The sequence below is a fragment of the Varanus komodoensis genome, unplaced genomic scaffold (assembly GCF_004798865.1).
Source record: "Varanus komodoensis strain SLA01 unplaced genomic scaffold, ASM479886v1 scaffold73, whole genome shotgun sequence".
Taxonomy (NCBI): domain Eukaryota; kingdom Metazoa; phylum Chordata; class Lepidosauria; order Squamata; family Varanidae; genus Varanus; species Varanus komodoensis.
Genome location: NW_025336386.1, coordinates 148,405 through 167,813, shown reverse-complemented (window position 1 = coordinate 167,813; position 19,409 = coordinate 148,405). Strand labels below are relative to the sequence as shown.

The window sequence follows — 19,409 nt, the reverse complement described above, 5'->3', positions numbered from 1 at the left end:
AACCGAGGCAAAATTTTTCTGAAATTTCTTGATTGGTCGTGAACGGAGGCGTTTGTGCGCCGAGGTGCCACTGTAGTTCCATTTTATCCTGACAGCGAAAACAGTATTCAAGATGGGGCCTAGCTAGTGCTGAAATGAGGGGGGCCAGGCCCTCACAAGATTTGGGAGCTATACTTTCCTTGATGGAGCCCAGTACAACATTTGCTCTTTTTGCAGGCACATCACACTGCCTGTTCATATTTGGTGTGTGATCTACTATAGTTCCAGGAGCCTTCTCACTTGCATGATTGTTGAGCCAGGTATCCCCATCTTCTAACTGAGCACTCAATTCTCTTGTCCTGGGTATAGAACTTATATCTGTCTTCCAGGATATTAGCCACCCCACCCAATTTTGTGTCGGCCTGTTCCCTGCACCCCCTCATCCAAATCAGTAACAGAAACAGCTGGGAGCATTGGCCCAGGACTGAGGCTTCTGCTACCCGCTAGTTACTTCTTCCGTTTAAGAAGGTACCACTGAGAAGCACACCGAGCTTGATTCCATAACCAAGTACGGCTACACCTGATAGTCGTTCCATGTGGCCCACTTTTAGTTAGTTGCCTTTCTGCTCCAGAATTTTCCCAAGTCAGGCCATAGTTCTGTAGTTCCAAAGAGCTTCCTTTTTGTCTTGGGGACAACATTAGCCACCTGCCAGCCATCTGGCCCTTCTCCCATCCTCCATGATTTTTCCAAGATTGTGGGCTGTGGATCTGAGAGTTCTCCTGCCAGTTCCTTGATTACTCCAGGATGCAGTTCATTCAGCCCTGGGGATCCAGACATGTTCAAAGAAATTACGTGTTCCTTGTTCATTTATCATCTCAGGCTGCAATCCTGACCCTTCAATTTCTCCTACTTCTGCCACGGGGGGAGTGCCAGAGAGCTGCCTTGGGAAAAGAGCTTTCTCAATATCTGGAAAGGCCACACGGTGGACTTGTGACTTTAAAATCTCACTTTTTGTCGCTTTTCGTCGTGGTATCTGCACGATGCACATCCAGGTGCTGCGCCTGCACACTGCCTGTTGTCGGGGCGATGTTACAGGTTTAACGGTTTTTGGCGGGATCTCTGCGCCCCTCCCCGGTATAAATACACGGTGTCTCTCACCTTCGCCAGTCTGCTTGAGGCTGCCGTTTGCCCACGTCTCGAGCGCTTTTGCTTGTCGCGTTGCTTCTCTCGATAACGCCTCTACCCTAATCGTTTTTCTCTAAATCAGGGGTCTCAAACTCACGGCCCACAGGCCAATTGCCAGGACGGCGGGGCACGGGGGAGGGGGCCCTGCAGCCTTCAAAGCGCCAGCGGCGCCCAGGCCGGCCACGGGATGAGCAGCCCACCACCACCGCGGTGATGGAATACTTGATGCGGCCCAGCCTCACCCAGACTCCACTTCCAGCGGCCCCCTGCTCTAAATCCTTCACTTTGCTTTCTCCGATATTTGTCTCTTATTTGATCGCTTCTCCCTACAATCCTCCCTTCCCCCCGCAACTATCTTTAAAATCTTGATTCTTAAAATCAAGAGCTTGAGTGTGTTGTGGTCACACTCGCCCAGCATCTCCATAACTGGCACTTCAGCTGCTGAGTCTTCCCTGTTAGTGTTGCGTTGAGAATCGCTGACCTCTAGTTCCCTCCTCCACTTTCTGCAGAAGAAAGAGATCCACCTTGGATGTCAGGAATTTCTTGGGCCGCTTTTTGCAGAATTCATTTTGCGCATGGACCAAGACGGGGGCTCGCACCCGGTTTCCCGAGCCAGCACTGGCCAGCAAGCCACACCGGCTCCAGCGCAACTGCCGGCCGTGTCTCCACGAGGAAGGCAGGCGAGGGGGAGCAGCCTTGGAGGAGCGCCATGGCAGGGCACCAGCTCGCAGGCCTCGGTGCCGAGCTGTCGCCGGGGAGGGAGAAGCTGGCTGGGCTTGGCTGGTCCCGGGGGCAGGGCAGCCTGCCAGCAAGAGAGTGGGGTGGGCGGCCCGCTTGAGCTCTCCCAAGTGGGGTGCTGCGGAGGCAAGGCGTGGGCCAGCTGGCGCTTCCCTTCCCACGGACAGGCCTAGGAGAGGGATCTCTTCCAGGAGGCTTCCCGTTTTGATGCAGGCCCAGCCATGCTCTCGGTGGCTTGCTGTTGGGAAGTGAGGAGCGCCAATGGCCCTGCACAGTGGCCATTTCGAAGATGTTCGTGACGGTCCATCATTTTGCGAGGGCGCGACTGCCCACTGTGAGCCTGCAGCCTTTGGTAGGCAGGCCACGGGAGACGGAGACCCTCGGGCTGGCAAACGCTCTCGCCCTGGCTGGAGCCTGCGGGGGTGGCGAGGCGAGGCGAGGCGTGTCCTGCAAGCAGCATCCCGCCAGCTACGGGCCAGGGAAGGCGCGCTACTCGTGCTTCGCAACGCGGCCCCAGGCGTGCAGGTGCTCGCAGCGGGAAGGCGCGCCTGGGATCCGCCGGCGAGTGGGCAGCGCGGGCGGCGTGCCCCGCAACGCGAGTGGCAGGGGCGTTCCGGGCACGGCGGAGAGGGCACCCCGCGAGGTCCAGCGGCTGCCGGGGAAGCCAGACGATGCGGCCGCTCGAGGGACGCCCGCTCTTGCTGAGCGGAGTTCCGCGTGCGCCCCGGCAAAGCAGCGTTGCCGCCGAGCGTGCTGCGTAGCCTTCCGAGCGCGTCCGGCTCGCTTCCGCCCTTTCCCCTCGGGCAGCGAGTGCGTGTGTTCCGGGAGGTTTCGCTCACTCGCTGCCGGGAAACTCCGGGGCTGGGCGAGGTTGAGGCTCTTCCTCGCTGCGCCGGCGGGGGCGAGCGCGCAGCAGTGCCTGGAATCCTGAGCGCACGTGTGCTCGCGTCCTCTGCCGATGGCTCTTGCGCACCGCGAGCTGCGTCCCAGAGCGTGGCAGACAGTCTCCTCCCTCCCTCAGCCCCGGGAGGAGGGACAGACCTGGGGCCCAGCAGGACACTGGCTCGCCTCCCGAGTGGAGAACTCGGTGCCACCCCGGGTGTGCGGGCGTAATCTAGCGCAATCCCAAGAGTGCGAAGGGTTCTGGTTCTGGACCTGACCAGAAAGAAACTGGAACTCTGGAAAGCAGTCTTCGATCTTGCAAGCCATGCGTGGCTAGAGCCAGAGGGGCGTGTCTTTGTGCCTGGGCCTCCAGGCCACGAGAGAAACCCCCCCCCCCGCCCCCAGGCTGGGTAGCCACACCACACATGGCTGAGGAGGCTGCATGCTCAGGCAGTTGTGGAAAACCCCAGCTGCTTCTGAGAAGAGAGCTTTACCACAAGATGGGCGCTTTCTGTGAAGCGGGTTACTAACAAAGCGTTCTCATGGCCACCCGTGGGTGGCAGCCCTGAAGCGTGGGGTTCCGTCTCAGCAGCCCTGGAGTACTTTCCCGCCGCCATTTCAGCACACCCAGAGAGAGGGTGCTCCAGGCCAGCGAGCTGCAGCCGCTGAGCCAGGCGACCTCGACAGAGCTGAGGCCTGCCTCAACCCTCTGCCTGGTTTCTTAGGTGCAGCTCCCCTCTTTGCCCCATTGACTTTCTTGTTTTCCCAGTTTGAGGGTGGACAACAGCACAAATTCTTGGCCCAAAGGCAAAACCAAAGCATTGCTTCGTTGGGATGCAGGAAGCCTCAGCAGCTGCATTCATTCTGAAGAGAATTGTTGATTTAAACCCAGTGTTGGTTGGGGCTATTCTACAGCTCTTGATAGAAATATTTTTAGGGGTGGGCGCAGCAATTCAGTGGTCTGGTGCCTTAATTCTGTTAGGAAGTGAGGCATATTCCTTGTTCTGGTCCTGTGACTACCGAACTGGGGCAGGTTCTGCACAGCTGTGGCTTTGACTCAGGCAAAGCTCTATCAACATAATCGCCGTTGGTTTCCTGCACTTTTAAAAGCAAAACTGGCTGCTGCAGCGGTGGCCACCATTTTACCTGCAGCTTGCAAATGATTTCTCTGGAGGTGAGGCAGTGTGCAGCAGCGCTTCGGGGAGTAGGCGGTCTGCCTGTCACCATGAAGTGACCGAGACCCCCAAGTCTCCGCCTGTGCACAGCCTGGGAGCCGGGCCCTGCAGAGCACTGTGGGTAGAAGGGGAGTGTGCGCCGGTGCCGGTGCCCCTCCTGGCCTCACCACATCCTTCTGCCCAGGCAGAGACTGACGTCAGGCTCGCCTGTCGGCTGCTCCAGAGCAGAGCTCGGAGTCTGGTTATGACTCACTCACTGGTTCCCTGCCTGCGAAGGTGCCGTCGCAGAGGCTGCCGTAGAGTCTGCTGGATGCAGCAGCCAACTGAGGAGAGCAAGGAGGCTGGTAATGCCGGGCAGGGGGTGGGAGTTGCCTTCCCGCACCCACAGCCTCTGCTGGGGCATGGCCGGTGTTGGGGAGGGGGACCAGGCTTGTGGCTAAAGGCCTACCCTGGCTCTTCCCATCAGGTCATGATCTGAAAGGAAGAGTCCTGGGCCTGTCCCCCACATCTGGGTGTCCTCAGGCCAGCCTTGTTGGCCGCAGACTCGGAAGAAGCCCTCCCTGCCCAAAGGCAGTGGTGTAGAGGGCCTGGTCTGGCATACAGAAGCCGAGTGGCATCACGAGTGGGAACCCTCATGCTGAGCTGGTGGCCTTGCTTGCTTTCTGTGAACATGCATGCATTGGTCGCGAGATGGAGAACATTCCTGCTTTAGCTGAAGAACCAAGTGAGGCATGATGTGGGAGTTATGTGAACAGGGTCTTCCACTTATTTTAAAGAACTTTAATAGCAAACTGGAGAGATTTGGGTCACTGAGGGAGCTGGGGCTTAACCTCTCCGTTACGTTTTTGATGCCCTCGAAGTTGCTAAATACAGAATATATAGAAAAAGTTAATTTTCCTATATAGTCTTGTCTCTTACCTTTTAAAATGTTTTGCCAGTATTAACAGTTTCTAGTGAGAAACTCACCCAGCCATTGCTACGGAGTGTAGTGCTCTGCTTTTTTTTAGAACTGTTGCCGGACACGTTCTGAATGCTGCAATGCAGTTTCCCTCCTTATCCCGAAGCAGGACCTTTCCAAGGCTTTGATGCTAAGCACCTGCCTTGCAGGAATCCACTTGAGAGCATCCTTCCAACTCCTAAGCTAAGGGCAACATGGGAAAATCCATGTGGTTCTCATGGCTGCTGAGAATAACATGGAGGCAGACCTATAACGCATTGTTTAATTGTGACCAGTGCTGCTCTCCAGGTCTCAGGACTTTATTAATTTCATGACAAAAAGAGGATTATACAAACACCCATTTGTTGACATTCCTATAGAAAGGAAATGTCTGCCCGCAAGAGGGTCTGGTGCATAAAGCAGGCTCTTTATGCCTCTTCATCCTCCAGTTCCTTTCAGGATTATTACATCGCTGGAAAGGAAAGGGAGAAAACAAGCCATGAAGAAGCAGGTGGACAACAAGCACTTGCATATGAGCAACATAATTTGGATGTGTATCATCCATAGACTGGTTCCAAAATACAAAACAGAACCTTCAGCTTTTACAAATAGGACCCAATACACCTGACTTTCCTGGCCCACCTATAAAGGTCAATGCCATCACTGTTGTTGCCCTGTTGTTGCATTTCAAGTTCCGTTTTAAAAGGTGAAGAATTTTTTTCTGATAAGAGGTCATAGAACTATTGCGTGGTAGTCTGTTGCGGAATCATCCCTTTGAAGTGATTGGATTAAAATGCCATGGAGTTGTTTGGAAGCCACTAATTTTCTGACTGTGGCATCATGCAGAGCATGGCAAGCCAGCCTGCACAATCCCACAAAAAGCCGCAGCTTCTCAGTGTGGCTGCTGCAGTTAACCAGCACACTGGAGAAGCCATGGTGGGTTAAGCACCACGACAAGCCACCCTGAGACAACACCCCGTGCACCGACCCACTGTGCACACCTGGCAAAGAGACAGAGGGCTGCATACTGTGGCTTCCATACTTCCCCACGTCTCCCTGCTGGAGGTGCAGGAGAACCTGACTTGCTGCTACGGGGACACCAGTGCTCCTTGTTGAAGGAGCTAATCTGGGAGCTAATCTGTTGTGAGCCCCAAAGTAGATTCTGGGGGCCCTTTCTGTACTCCTACCCAGCCTCAGCATTGCTGCCACTAACCCCTGCTATCTCCAGGACCGTGCAAGGAAGCAGGACCCAGCCAAGCTGCCCTTTGCACTGCAGGGACACGAGGAAGCTGGCCCAGTAAGAGAAGGAGGATGGAGCACCAGGTGCTGCTGCTGCTACTTTTCCTTCCCCACAGTAAGTATGAACACGTCTGTGGCACAGCCTTGTTCCCTGGCCACTCTGACAGCAGTTCCTGCCAGAGCCCAATGGGTAAATGCTGCCCCATATCAGCACTCCCCCTTGCTTCCTCATGGCCATCCCAGCTCTCGGAGCACAGGCTGCGGGGCAAGGCTGACCCTGGAATGGGCAGGTCTGCCTTTCTGAGGAGCACTGTGAGGTGGGTTCCAGCCCAGCAGGTGCACCTTGCCCCCATATCCTAAAGGTCTCGACCTCACCCCATCAGCTCCCACTGCCACCCACTCACTCTCGTCTTCCTTACACCTGGGGAGCCCTTTCAGGCCAAGGACCAGAGTGCAAACTGGGGGAGGGGGAGGGCCCCCCCTTCCTTCTGTGGGCAGAGCAGCTGAAGCCAAGCACAGCTATTCCAGTCCTAAGCCTGCTTAGAACCGAGTTGCTCTGCGCACTTTCCAGTAGCCTCCCAAGGACTCAACTGCTGCTTCTCTGCTCAGAACGGAGCAGCCTTTTTTCCTGCACAACACACAGCTTCACATCTTTGTGCGAGGTCAGGAGGGCTGACAGAAGGCCCCCGCCCCGCTTTTTCGCAGTCCCAGATGGAAACCTGCAGGTCCTTTCTTGGGGGGAGCCCATGTGCCATCAGAGTCCAAATGCCGGCCAGGACCTTGGGAGACCTGGGTTCGAGCAGCTATTCAGGCATGGAGCTTATGAGGTGACTTTGGGGCAGTCCCTGACTTTCGCCCTACCTACCTCACAGGATTGTTGTTTTGAGGATAAATGGAGAGTGGGGGAGAGGATTGCAGAAGCTCCTTCGGGTCCCTTGCAGAAAAAAGAGAGGGATGGAAATACAGTAAATAGGTAAAATCCCTTAAGCCACGCCAGGATTTCTGAAAGGGCTGGTCTGCCCCATGCGTGGCCAGGCCGGGCTGGTCTCCCTGTGCTGTCTGCAAGGAAAGAGGGACAGCTCCCCCACCCTGATTCCATGCAGAGCCAGATTCCCAGTTCCAAGGGTCCCCAGTCCTGGGACACAGCAACACCCCTGCCCCCCCGCCACTCACAGCCCAAATTTGGAAGGGAATGCAAGCACAGCGCATGCACAGCGCCGCATTGCTTTGCCCTCATTCTCACTTTGCATCCCCACAGCCTCTGCCTGTGACGATCTCGCCTGCTTTGCGGACTACATCCAGACTCTGATGTGCATGTGGAGCAGCAGAGATACCAAGGTACACTACAACCTCACTGCGAGCTGGTAAGTGTGAGGAGCAGCGCCGAAACAAGCGCTGCACCGTGGGCCCTGTGGGGGTGGCGCGGATGCCCTTTCCGGTTTGACTCCAGCAGAATCAGGAGCCCCCTGCCCCCCACCGAGCCCTGGCTTGGCTTGAGGACCACAGAGTGGCTCACCAAATGCCTCCAGAGGGAAGGTCCAGCAAAAGCTGCATCCGTACGAAGCATTTCCACTAGTGGTTTGGATGCGTGTGCCTTGGCCGCACGTGCAGAGCACTGAACTCACTGGCCTGCTCTGTTCAGCCATAACATATGCTGGGAGGGGAGGAGGCCCCCTAACTGAGTTCCAGGCAGCCAAGCCATAGAACTGCCCCCTTGCCACCTCCCACTGTCCCTGGGGGTGCCCTCCAGCCCCTCCCCATCCCCCTGCGTGGAATAAGCAGGAGGTTCCCACCTTGATCCCCAGCATCATCTCCAGGTAAGGCTGGAAAAAATCCTGGAGAGCCACTGCTGCAGCCAGCCTGGGGCTTGATGGTCCCAGCAGGAGGTAGCTTTGGACGCTGCCACCACCCAGCCCTCAGACAACGAGGCGGTCGCCACTCTCCTGTGATGCCTCGTCTGCCTCTGTCTCGTGTGCTGCCTTACACACATAATGGTGTCTGTTGACCAACAATGGTCCCACACTAAGAAATATGTTTGGTTTTTGAAGGAATTGTGTGTTTGACGGCACCTGCTACTTCCTCCCCACTTCTGGGAATGCCACTCAGACACTGTATACTTGCTTCTCGGAGCAGAAGCTGCGCTTTGGCAGCGACAACTTTGTTGTGGAGGTAACAAAGTTTGCAGATGAGCCCCTCAGCACTTCCAAAGCATGCCAGAGGACCTTTACACTCCAAGAAAGCAGTAAGTCTGAGGGGGAGCCGGGCACCAGAGCAAGGCCTGCGAGCTCCTGTGCCTTTCTGGGTGTATGAGTGCCTGAGCTGAGCAGCACGCGGGCATGGTTGCAGTAAGTCCAGTGGGAAAGCGGCTGAGTGCAGGTGCCAGAAACAGCTCCTTGCGGATGGGAAGAAGCTCAGGGTGACCCAAAAGCAGCCAGAGAGGTGGCCGCACCGAGCAGAACCCACATGTGGACAGAAAAGTCCTAGTGATAAGCATGTTTACCCTCTCTGTATAAACATGCTCTTTTTGGCCTTCTGCTTTCCTAAGTGGTGAGAAGGACTTGGCTGGATTTGGTTTCCTTCAGAAGCAGAGATCAAAGGTGGCTTATCCTATTTTTGAAATTTCTGGATAGATTCCTTAATACATATAGGTGAAAAAAAAGAAGAGAATGACCAGGTAATTGTTCATAATGGTTAAAAATAAGAGGACAACAAATCGAAGCCCTCAAGGTGCAAAAGCAGGACAAGATTTGAAGTACATTCTAAATTTGGGCATAGTCTTTAAAATGCCATTGAAATATGTTTCAGGAGGCAACTAGAAGGAACTAGCAAGGGAACCAGGCACTTGCCATGACCCACCCACTGCACTTCGGCAGAAGAGGAGGACGTGGAGATGGAACAACGTTCTCAGCAGCTTGGGTGGAAGGGTGCCTGCATGTCTCCCTGGAGGGTGAATACCCTGAAGCTCAGTCCAGGGAAGACCAAGATTCTGCCAGTGGGTGGTTCCTCTGACCTGATGGAGGGTGCTCAGCCTGTTCAGCTCCCCTCCAAGGAGCAGTTTCATAGCTTGGGGGTTCCTCTGGAACCATCTTTGTCATTAACGCCGGTGCTTTACCATCTACCCTGGCTATCAGTTGAAGGCCGGGCCCAATTTAAGGTGTTGGTAATAACCTATAAAGCCCTAAATGGCTTAGACCCAGTTGTCTGAAGGAGCGTCTCCTCCCCTATGTGCCTGCCCGCCCCCTAAGATCTGGGTCGGAGGCCCTTCTTCGGGAGCCCTCTTCGAAGGAGAAGGGCCTTCTCTGTGGTGGTGCCCCGGTTGTGGAACATGCTCTCCAGGGAGGTGCGCCTGGTACCAACACATTATTCTTTTTGACACCAGGCCAAAACCTTTTTATTTTCTCATTAAGACCTAATTCCTATTTTAAAGGGGCTTTTATTATAGATAAGAAGCTGTGACTTTGCCGTTGGACCCTCCTGAGACTTTTCTGTATAGCACGGGATACAAATAGTTTAAATCAATCAATCAAGGTTCAGATGGCCTCAGTGCACAGAGTGCTTTCTGCCAACTTTCTTTGGTACCTGAACTACATGCCTATCTGAACAGAGTCAGCCTGGCTTCACTTGTATATGCTCTGACAACCTCCAAGTTAGGTTGCAGCAATGCTCTCACATGGAATTGCTTGTGAACACAGTTGAGGCTCTGTAGCTTATGCAAAGTTAGTGGCTAGACTGACAAGAGGGACACAAGCGCATAGCAGCAACTCTGGCCTGCCTGCACTAGCTGTGTGTGTGTTTGCAAGCCCAATGCATGGTGCCAGCTCTGCCCTGTGAAGCCTTACAAAGCTCAGGACTGCAATACTTGTGGGAACACTCCTCCTGCCTGGATCTACCCAAATAGCATGGTTCGCATCTAGGGCCCGGGTCTCTGCAAGGGAGTCATGAAGAATGAGCACTAGGGAGAGGATCTTCTTGGTGATGGCCCACCCATTCTGCAGTGACATCCCCAGGGAGGCCTTCCTCGCCCCAGCATTGTCACCTCTTCATTGCCACATTGCTGCTACTTCTTCTCTCACGTTTTGAAGGCATATGACTAGATTTTCATAGAATCATAGAATAGCAGAGTTGGAAGGGGTGCAAGAAAAGCCAGTGGGACTAACAACTTGCTCAGTGCAAGAATCCAAGTTAAACCATCCTTCTCAGAATGTTGTCCAGCTGCATCTTATTTATTTATTAGATTTGTATCCTGCCCCATTAGTCATAAGGCCAATGAATGCCTCTTAATTGTCTCTAGTGTGGAATCAACCTCCCTGGGTCATTGGTTCCACTGTCTTATTGCTCTAACAGTCAGGAATGTCTTCCTGCTGTTCAGCCGGAATCTGGCCTGTTATTCTGTGACCTTCACTCTGGGATGATGGAGAAGAGATCTTGGCCTTCATCGCTTTGACAACTTTTAAGTACCTGTAGAGAGCCTCCCCTTCCCTCCTCAGACATCTCCCCTTTTCAAGGCTCAACATGCCCCACCTCTCCTCAGAGGGCTTTGTTGCCAGTCCCCGGAGCATCCTTGGTGCCCTCCTCTGCCCCCTGTCCAGCTTGTCTGCATCTGTCTTAGACGGTGTTGCCCAGAACTGGACACAGGACTCCAGATGAGACCTAACCAGTGCTGAGTTGAAAGTGGGCGGGGGGGGGGGAGAAGGGCCTTTTTGGTGGGTGCACCCATCTATGGAATATGCTCCCCAGGTACACCTGGTGTCCTCACTCTTATTTTGCCAGTGCCAGGCAGAGATGCTTTTATTTAGCAGACATTTTAAGAACAGCTAGATTTATATCCTGAAGAAATTTTTATGACTGCTTCTATCACTTTTCCTGATCGTGGTAGTTATCTGTTAGCGTGTGTGATATTTTGATTATTATGTTTTATTGTTTGACTTTTATGGTTGGTTCCTTTTTATTGTTGTATATTTGGTTTGAACTGTATATTGTCCAGGGAGCCCTGGAGGCTAGGGGAGCAGCATGTACATGCAATGAGCAAACAAACAGACATCCGTTGCATTAAGAACTGCTGTTCGCTGTTTGCTTTCTTTTTCTCCCCTCCCAGTCAAGCCACATCCACCTTTCAATCTGACCACGTCTGCATCCCCTGCTGGCTACAACATCTCCTGGAAGACCCACTACCAGCATTTTCCGTACAACTACCTGAATGGCCAGCTGCAGTACCAGCTGCGCTACAGGGACCGGGGCCGTCCGAGGCAGGTAAGCTGGGGCCTTGCAGAAGCCTGGCTTGGCGGGAGAGGGGCTCCGCATGCCCGGGGGTACTCTGCCGCAGACCAAAGCCCAGAAACAGGGTTTGCTGCAGGGTAAGGGCAGCGAGAGGGGCCTCATTAGGCATCTTCCTCTGGCTTCAGAGTCTAAGCCAGTTGGGTCCGTGGCTGCCATAAAGGCATAGTGTGATACCTGAGAAGACCATGACCCCAGTTGCTGAGCTACAACCCCAAGATACTTAAAAGAAGGGACTTGTTTTGAAGTATTCCCATTTTCCAGTTATAGACTTGCCCAGAGTTACCAAATACCACTATGTTAGTTTTGTTATAATTAATAGTGAGTTGCTGATTTTGGCAGTATGGACTAAATTGCCTTAGCAGTCTATGCAATCCTTACTGGGTACAGAAAATAAGAATGGGATTATCTGCATAAAGGAGAAATCTTATTCTGTCCAACTTTAACTGGAAAATAACAGTCACCCCTTACAAACACTAGCACATCATTAAAAAGAAAGAGAGAGAGAGATAAAAGAAAAGGAACAAGTCTGGCATTGTTGACAAAGTCCTTTTGTGACTGGCACTGAATTGGAGAATTGACCTTCTTGACCAACTCTGATTATAAGACAGGTCTCCAAACACAGTCCCGTAATACAGTTTAAAAGATGTGAATCAGTCCCCAAAGATTGTAACTTAATCCAAGTTTTTGTAACTTAATCCAAGTGATTCTGAGGGATGGAATCAAAGGCAGCATTTAAAATTACAAAAGCTTAGTAGCTCCTGACAGATATTATCTATAATATGCTCAAGTAGGAAGCAGCATGCAAATCTTGAACACCTTACATCAAATCCAACTGGCTCTGGAGCAAACCAAGTTTTTCCTGAACCCAGCCCTCCAATTTCTCCAAAAGATAGACACAGAGAAACAGAGCGAGTCAGAAGAAGCCTCCCGGGCCATCTAGTCTGACCTCTTGCTCCAACCGGCTCCACTCATGACCTGCCTACCATGTGCATGTCCAGCCTATCTTTGAACACCCTCACCAAAGGGGCTTCTACCACCTCCCATGGAAGCCCATTCCACACCCTTGGGGTCCCGACTGTCAGGAAGTGCTTCCTGGCATCCAAATGGAACCTGGGTTCCCTGAGCTTTGCTCCGTTGGAGCAGGTACTGCCCTCCTCTGCAGGGGAGAACAGGTCTCTCCCCACCTCCGTGTGACACCCCCCTCCCATACCTGCATGTCGCCAACATACCCCCTCCGAGTCTCCTCTTCTCCAGGCTGAAGAGGCCCAGTTCCCTCAGTCTCGCCTCATACCCCATCCCCTGCAAACCGGCCACCAACCTTGTGGCCCTGCGCTGCACTGACTCCAACCTGGCTATATCCTTCCTGTAATGAGGGGTCCAAAACTGAGCACAATACTCCAGTTGCGGTTGCACCAGAGTCGTGTAGAGTGGTAGTAATGCCTGACATAAATTTTAAACACCCTGTCAGGTAGGCAGAATGGTCTATAACTGGCTGGATCATCCCTAGGACCCTTTTTATAGATGCCCACTTGCTGGAGGGGTACCAGATTGCTCAATAAGGGGGAACAGGGATGCAAGGAAGGGGAGGCCGTTCTCACCAGGAGACCTTCCGTTCTGCAGCACTGGCTGTGTGCCTCCACCTTTACCCGTTTGCATGCTGAGCAGCTTGGGCAGGAGGAGGCCTTGCACCTGTCCTGCCTGAGGGAACCTCTGGGCTTGCACCATGTGCGCACAGTTCTGGGCTGGAAGGACCTTGGGTCTGATGCAGCTGGGCTTTTCTTATGCTCTTTCGACCTGGGATAATGCTTTGGCCTCAGCTGTTGCAACAAGCCCAGTGATGAGCCCATTTGATGTCAGAAGCAACACTTGAGCTCCTTCCTTGACTACTCCAATCATTAAATAGCTCCTTAAAATGACTTTCCCATTTCAGCATGACGAGCAGAGTCCCCCAGGGCTCACTTTTGGGACTGATTCTGTTCAACATTTTCATCAGTGACCTGGAGGAGGGGATAGCCAGATCGCTGACTAAATTTGCAGACAATACCAAAGTTGGGGCAGTGGCCACAGCTGAGGAGCAGGTGATTCAGATCCAGGGGGATCTGGATAGGCTGTGGAAGTGGGCGGGGGACAACAGGGTGGCATTCAGTGTGGGTAAGTGCAAGGTCTTGTGCTTAGGACACAGGAAGAGGTGTCACAGGTACGGGAAGGGGGAGCAAGTGGCTGGAGAGTAGCACTTGTGAAAGGGACCTCGGGGTGCCGGTTGATAGCAGGCTGAACAGGAGCCAGCAGTGTGAGGCAGTAGTCAAGAGGGCGAACGCCACCCTTGGATGCAATGCCAGAAGCATGGCTTCCAGATCTAGGGAGGTGTTGCTGCTGTTCTACACAACTCTGGTGTGCCCTCAATTGGAGTACTGCATCCAGTTCTGAGCTCTGCATTATAGGAAAGACGTAGTGAGGTTAGAATCGGTCCAGTGCAGGGTCACAAGAATGGTAACCGTGTTGGGAGGGGTGGCATATGAGGAGAGATTGAGGGAACTGGGTCTTTTCAGCCTAGAGAAGAGGAGACTCTGAGGGGATCTTTTAGCAACTTGCAGGTATGCAAGGGGATGTCATGCGGAGGAGGGTCACATCCTTCCCTACAGTGAATGGCAGGACTTGTTCCAGTGGGGCAAAGTGCAAGGAAGCAGGCTCCTGGTTGGATACCAGGAAGTACTTCCTGAGAGTTAGGACTCCTGGGATATGGAATGGGCTTCCAAGGGAGGTGGTGGAGGCCCCATCATGAAAAGATTGGACAACTACAAGTCGGGGATTGCATGAGCAGAGCCGGCTGGAGCCGGGGGTCAGACTAGATGGCCCGGGAGATCCCTTCTGACTCACTATGTTTCTATGCTTCCATGTCCATCTGAGTGGCCTCTGTGAGGCTCGGACTACCTTACTTTGCCAGCATCTAGCAGCTCCCTCTTGGCAAGGCTCTGAGGTGTCCCCAAAGTCTCAGCGTCTGCCTCATTATATCCCCACCAGTTCTCAAAAACCATGGACATTAGGAAAGTTATCAATGAACATTAGGTGAATGGAAACCCCCCTGGAGCACAGGTGAATCCAAATCAGGGCCATAAACCTGAAGCGATTACTTGTGCTTACATACTTGTACCACAAAAAGAAAGTGTCTTGCAGGATCAGTTCTTGCTTGTAACCAGTTATTGGTGCTTTCTTACATGGAGGGCCACCCCTTCAGCGCCTGAGGATTCCCATTCGCAGAAGCTTCTCCAAGCCAATCTTTGTAAAATCTGACTTTGTCTTCAGTCAAGAGCTGAGCTTCTTGTAACATCCTTTTTGAGCTTCTTACATTTGGAAAGCACTTATCTTTGTTTCTTTGGGGTAGCCAAGCCCCTAATATTGCAAGGCACTGTAATTCTATAACATTACAGTAACTGACATAAAATCACATTTTTCAGGAGGTATCCCCAAAAGCCTCATTCAAACCATTCAACCATTCCGGATTAAACTAACCATCTGCATTTTAATGTGTTCTCCAGACTTTGCTGGCAAACTTATTTAACCCTCTTGGCACCTGTTTAGCAGGCAGGTGTCCCTCCACTGGCAGGGAGGGGCTTGCTTGTAACAGGATGGTAAGCAGCTTGTATGACCAGGGCACTGTGCAGTGTGGTGGTGGTCTTCAGAGGGGCAGTTCCGCTTAGCGCAAGAGGCTGGGAGTGCTGATGGGGTTTGCTTGAGATCCATCAGGGCTTAGGAAGCCAAGGCTGCAGCGGCAGTGTGTTGGCCCACATGGGAACCTGTGCCCGGCGCTCAGTGCCACCTTTCTGGGGGATGCCTGCCAGGCCACATTTGCAGTGGTGGGGGGATGCTTGGCTCATGCCCCCCACCAGCCCCATTCTTCTGGGGGTGCCTCCTTTGGCTTCTGGGCCCGGCCTCTCACCTCCCCTGTTGTGCCAGTCTCCAGGCACCTGCAGATGGGCTGGGAGGGAGGACCCCTTGTGCTTGGCTCCAAAGTGCATGCCCCCTGCTGGTGATAGAGGGCAGGGCTGGAACCTGGAGGCAGTCGAAGGGTTCCCTGGGGGACGCTGCCAGAGCCTGGGCTGAACCGGGGTTCCAGGCCCTATCCCTGGCTCCCGAGCAGAATGCCGTCTTCCAGGCCGCGCCACCAGCTCCTGGATGGTCCCTTCCCCCTCCCTGGATGTGCTGTGGACAACCAGCATACACTGCGTCTGGCCAAAATGGCTTGGAGTGGAGAGGAGGAGAGGGCACCCCAGGCACCCTCTCCCTCCCATGGCCTTTCCTCCTGCCAGGAATGGAGCCAGAAGCACATTCTGCAGGACACACGGACCCTGCGCCTGCTGCGCCAGGAGCTGGCAGGGAGCACGGAGTATGAGTTCCAGGTGCGAGCCAAGCCAGGACAGAGCTCCCCCTACTCGGGGGCCTGGAGTGAATGGAGCCCGCCAGCCACCATGGAGACCTTGCCGAGAGGTCAGTCCCTCCCCACCCTCGGCCTCTTCCAGCCCAGGTCTGTGCCCCATGCCGGACTGTCCCAGGGCCGTGGTGCAGTGCCGTGCGAGCCCAAGCCCCCATCTGCCGGCCTCGTGCACCTGGTGACCTCCCGGCACTGAGAAGGGGAAGCTGCACAAACGCTGTGACGGGCCTCAGCCTGCAGGGCAACTGGAGCCGCAGCTGGGCACCCTCGGGGGAGCTGGAGCTGGTGCTGACCCTGACCAGCAGCCCTGCCTTGGCTTCCAAGCATGGAAGGCCAGGGGGAGCCCCGGGCTGGCACTGTCCTCCTTGCTGCACCAGAGCTGGCCTTTCCTGGGGGCGGCCTGCTGAGCATTGGCTGGCCTGCCCATTCCCTGAGCGGGGGCTGGGATCGGTGGAGCACCACAGGCAGAGCCACCATCAGCTTCTTGGACAGGGTCTGCATCTGTGCCCCACGGGCAGCAGCCAACCATAGCCCAGTGGCTCAGCCATCCACAGTGTGGGGCCCTCTGGGCGCCCCAGGGCAGCCTGGCTGCTCCTGGCCCAAGAGGAGCCCCCCTTGGCTCTGTCCAGCCACTGCCCAACCCATGTGGCCTCCAGCCTGGGACAGCAGGACTGTCCATGGACTGGCTGTCTCGCTTTGCTCCCGCAGCCCCAGAGAGTGGAGGAACCGGGTGGCTGCTGTTGCTGCTGCTGCCACTCAGCCTGGCCGCAGCCCTCCTCTCCTTCCTGAGCTGGCCCCGGAGGTGAGTGCATGTCCGGGGAGGGGCGGGCACGGCAGCGGACGGGGTGGCCAGCCTGGCATGCCCAGGGGCCCCCGGACTCTCTTGCCTGACCGCAGGGGCGGGGGCAGGAAGGCAGAGGAACACCTTCCCACAGTGCCGGGCCAGTGCAGCCTCCACATGCCTGCTTGGCCTTCCCACCAGGCGCTCACTGGTCCTTTCTGGTGCTCATCGAGGAAGCACCAGCATGCCAAGGGGTGGCTGGTCTGAGGCTCCTCCTAGGAGGGATGCAGTGAGGGGTCTCAGGCTAGTGGGCTGCTCTTCCTCTTGCAGGCTGTGGAAGAAGCTGGTCCTCATCCCTAGCCCGGCACCCTTCTTCCAGCCGCTCTATCTGGGCCACAATGGAGACTTCAAGGTACAGGCTGGGGGGCAGAACTGGCCGGAAGAGGGGGAGCCATGGGGGCGCTTGCAGGACAGGTCTGCACAGCAGTGCTGCTTGAGCATTCGGTGCAAGAAGGATGCCTGGCGCTGCTCCAGCACTGCATGGAGACTGGCACCAGCCCCCAGCCCCTCCCGGTGCAGCCAGGGCACCCACCGCTGCCACTTGTTCACCGTGGGCAGAGCAGCCTGTCTGCTGAAGGAGAACGTGCGACAAGGCCCGAGCCTCCCAGCCGGGCTCTCCCCAGTTTTCCTGTGCTGCAGCCCCATCACTCCCTGGCAGCAGCGCTGCTCTGCCTACAGAGGAAGGGGCTTGGCCGGACAAGGGCAGCTGCTTGCACTTTTTCTCTGGAAAGTGGCAGCCTGGAACCAGTCCTGTTTTCAGGGTGCCCAGAGAGGAGGAAGAGCTCAGAGCCGCTGGCCTGCTCGCCCCTTGCCCTGCCTCCCCTCTCCTGCAGCTCTGGCTGCTTGGCCTCCTTTCTTTCCCAGCAGAGCCGGTTGTGTGAAGGCCCCTTTCCTGGAACAGGATGGGTGCAACCAGGTCCAAAGAGGCAGGAATCACAGGGAGGCAGGAAGGGGCCTTGGAGCCTGACAAGGCTGAGGGCTCTGCCGGAGGCCTCAGAGCACTGAATTGGATTTCGGGGGGTGAGGATGAAAGGTTTGAAGGGTGAAGGTTTGAGGCAACCCATCCTGATGCTGGAGAAGTTGGGCCTTGAGGGAGAGGAGGAACTCCTAATCACAAGTTTCACAAGTTTTCTTTGAACACGCCCCTCCTCCCCCGCATGTGTCTCATCAAAATGGTGAAATTTCACTATTTAAAAAGGGAAATCCTGCAAAGGGTCCAGGATGACACATTTAGAGGTGTCATGGAAGGGTTTTTGCTTCAGATGGACAAATTCCAGGAAATGTCTGCAGCTGGCAAAGTGCTCCTTTAAGTTTGTCAAAATCTAGGCTGCAGTAAATGTTTCAAGTTCCTTAAAGGGCCATATGAACTGTATGGGACTGGCGGGGCTGCTTTTCTGGAGTCCACCCTCTGAGAAGCCGTGGATCCTCCCATTCCCCTGCAGGTGACCCAGCCAAGCACCTGCCCCTTCACCCTTCACAGCAGTCGCACTGACCCCTCTTCTTCTCTGTGCAGAGATGGGCCGGCACTTCCCACTCCGGAGTGCTGCTGGACGTCTTTGAGCAGAGTGCTGCCTTGCCAGAGGTGTTTGGGGTGGGCCAGAAACACTTTCCACCAAGCCCTGCCAAAGGGGACTGGAGGAACAGCTTGGCCTGCCCCCCTGGCACCCCTGCCCCGCACCTTCAGGCCACTGTGGAGGACTCGTCGGAGCAGGCCTATGGACACCTCTCCATTGACACGGTCACCGTGGCTGGGGAGTTTGTGGCCTGCTGCCCACATTGTGACCGGGGAAGCCCATGCCGGGTTCCGGAGCAGCTGCAGCAGGAGGAGGCGGAGGCAGGTGAGAGGGGCTGGCTGCTGCAGCACGCATTCTGCTGGCAGAGTCGCGGCTTGGGCAGCCGGGAGCTGCTTGGCGAGCCTGAGATGCCACAGAGTGGCTCCCTTCCCCGGGCTTGGAGTCCAGAGCGAGTAACACTGCCCCGCTTTCTGTCCCAGCAGGCAACTCCCTGGAAGGAGGGTCTGTGTGCGGCAGAGGGTTCTTTGACTTGCCTCCCGAGCCCGGCTGGGCCTTGGGAAGCCCAGGCAGCCTCTCGTCCACCGAGGAGGAGGCGCGTTTCTACAGCAGGCTGCTCTCCTCTCACCTCGATGCTAATGGCGAGCCCCCAAACGGCCTGGACCTCGACACCATTGACAGCGGATTTGCCGACTGTGACTGCGAGAGCTCTGTGGACTGTGAGTCGGAAAGGAGGCCCTCAGGTTGTGGCGCCGGCCCAGCCCCCGGAGAAGGAAAGGACGAACAGGAGGCCTTCCTGCCAAGCTACGTCAAGCAATGGGTCTCTTGCCACAACAGGACTCAGTCAACGTAGCCAGCAGAGGTCCCCACTGAACGCTGAACTTCTTCCCTAGCCGTTTTCCTTTCTGCTTGGAAGTCCCTTTGTTATGGAGCTCTTCAATGGAATCCTCTGAGAAGGCTGGAGCATCTGCCCCAGCAGGACTCGGCTGTGGGGCAGAGGCAGGAATGGCTTCTTGACCCTGGGCAGCGAGACACACACACACACAGTTGTACCTTTGGTCACAGAGGAGGAGAGGGTCATTTTCTCCGAATCTGGCATCAGAAGGACTCTGCCGGAGCAAAGCAATACTCAACACAGCTGCACAAGCCTTCTGGACCTCTCGCATTCTTCCTCCTCCTCATCCTTTTTGCTTCCTTTTAGGTACCATCTCCATT

The 19,409-nt window shown here is 55.1% G+C and overlaps 1 protein-coding gene across 1 annotated transcript; it reads left to right on the top strand.

The window, feature by feature from the left end:
• Positions 1 to 2,192: 2,192 nt before the first annotated feature.
• On the top strand, positions 2,193 to 19,047 carry IL21R (interleukin 21 receptor). Its single transcript, XM_044452525.1, has 11 exons — positions 2,193 to 2,620; positions 4,237 to 4,304; positions 6,126 to 6,251; positions 7,395 to 7,500; positions 8,185 to 8,378; positions 11,232 to 11,386; positions 15,721 to 15,898; positions 16,551 to 16,644; positions 16,954 to 17,035; positions 18,197 to 18,521; positions 18,677 to 19,047. The coding sequence occupies exons 1-11, from the start codon at positions 2,193 to 2,195 to the stop codon at positions 19,045 to 19,047; spliced, it is 2,127 nt and encodes a 708-aa protein (XP_044308460.1).
• Positions 19,048 to 19,409: the final 362 nt, after the last annotated feature.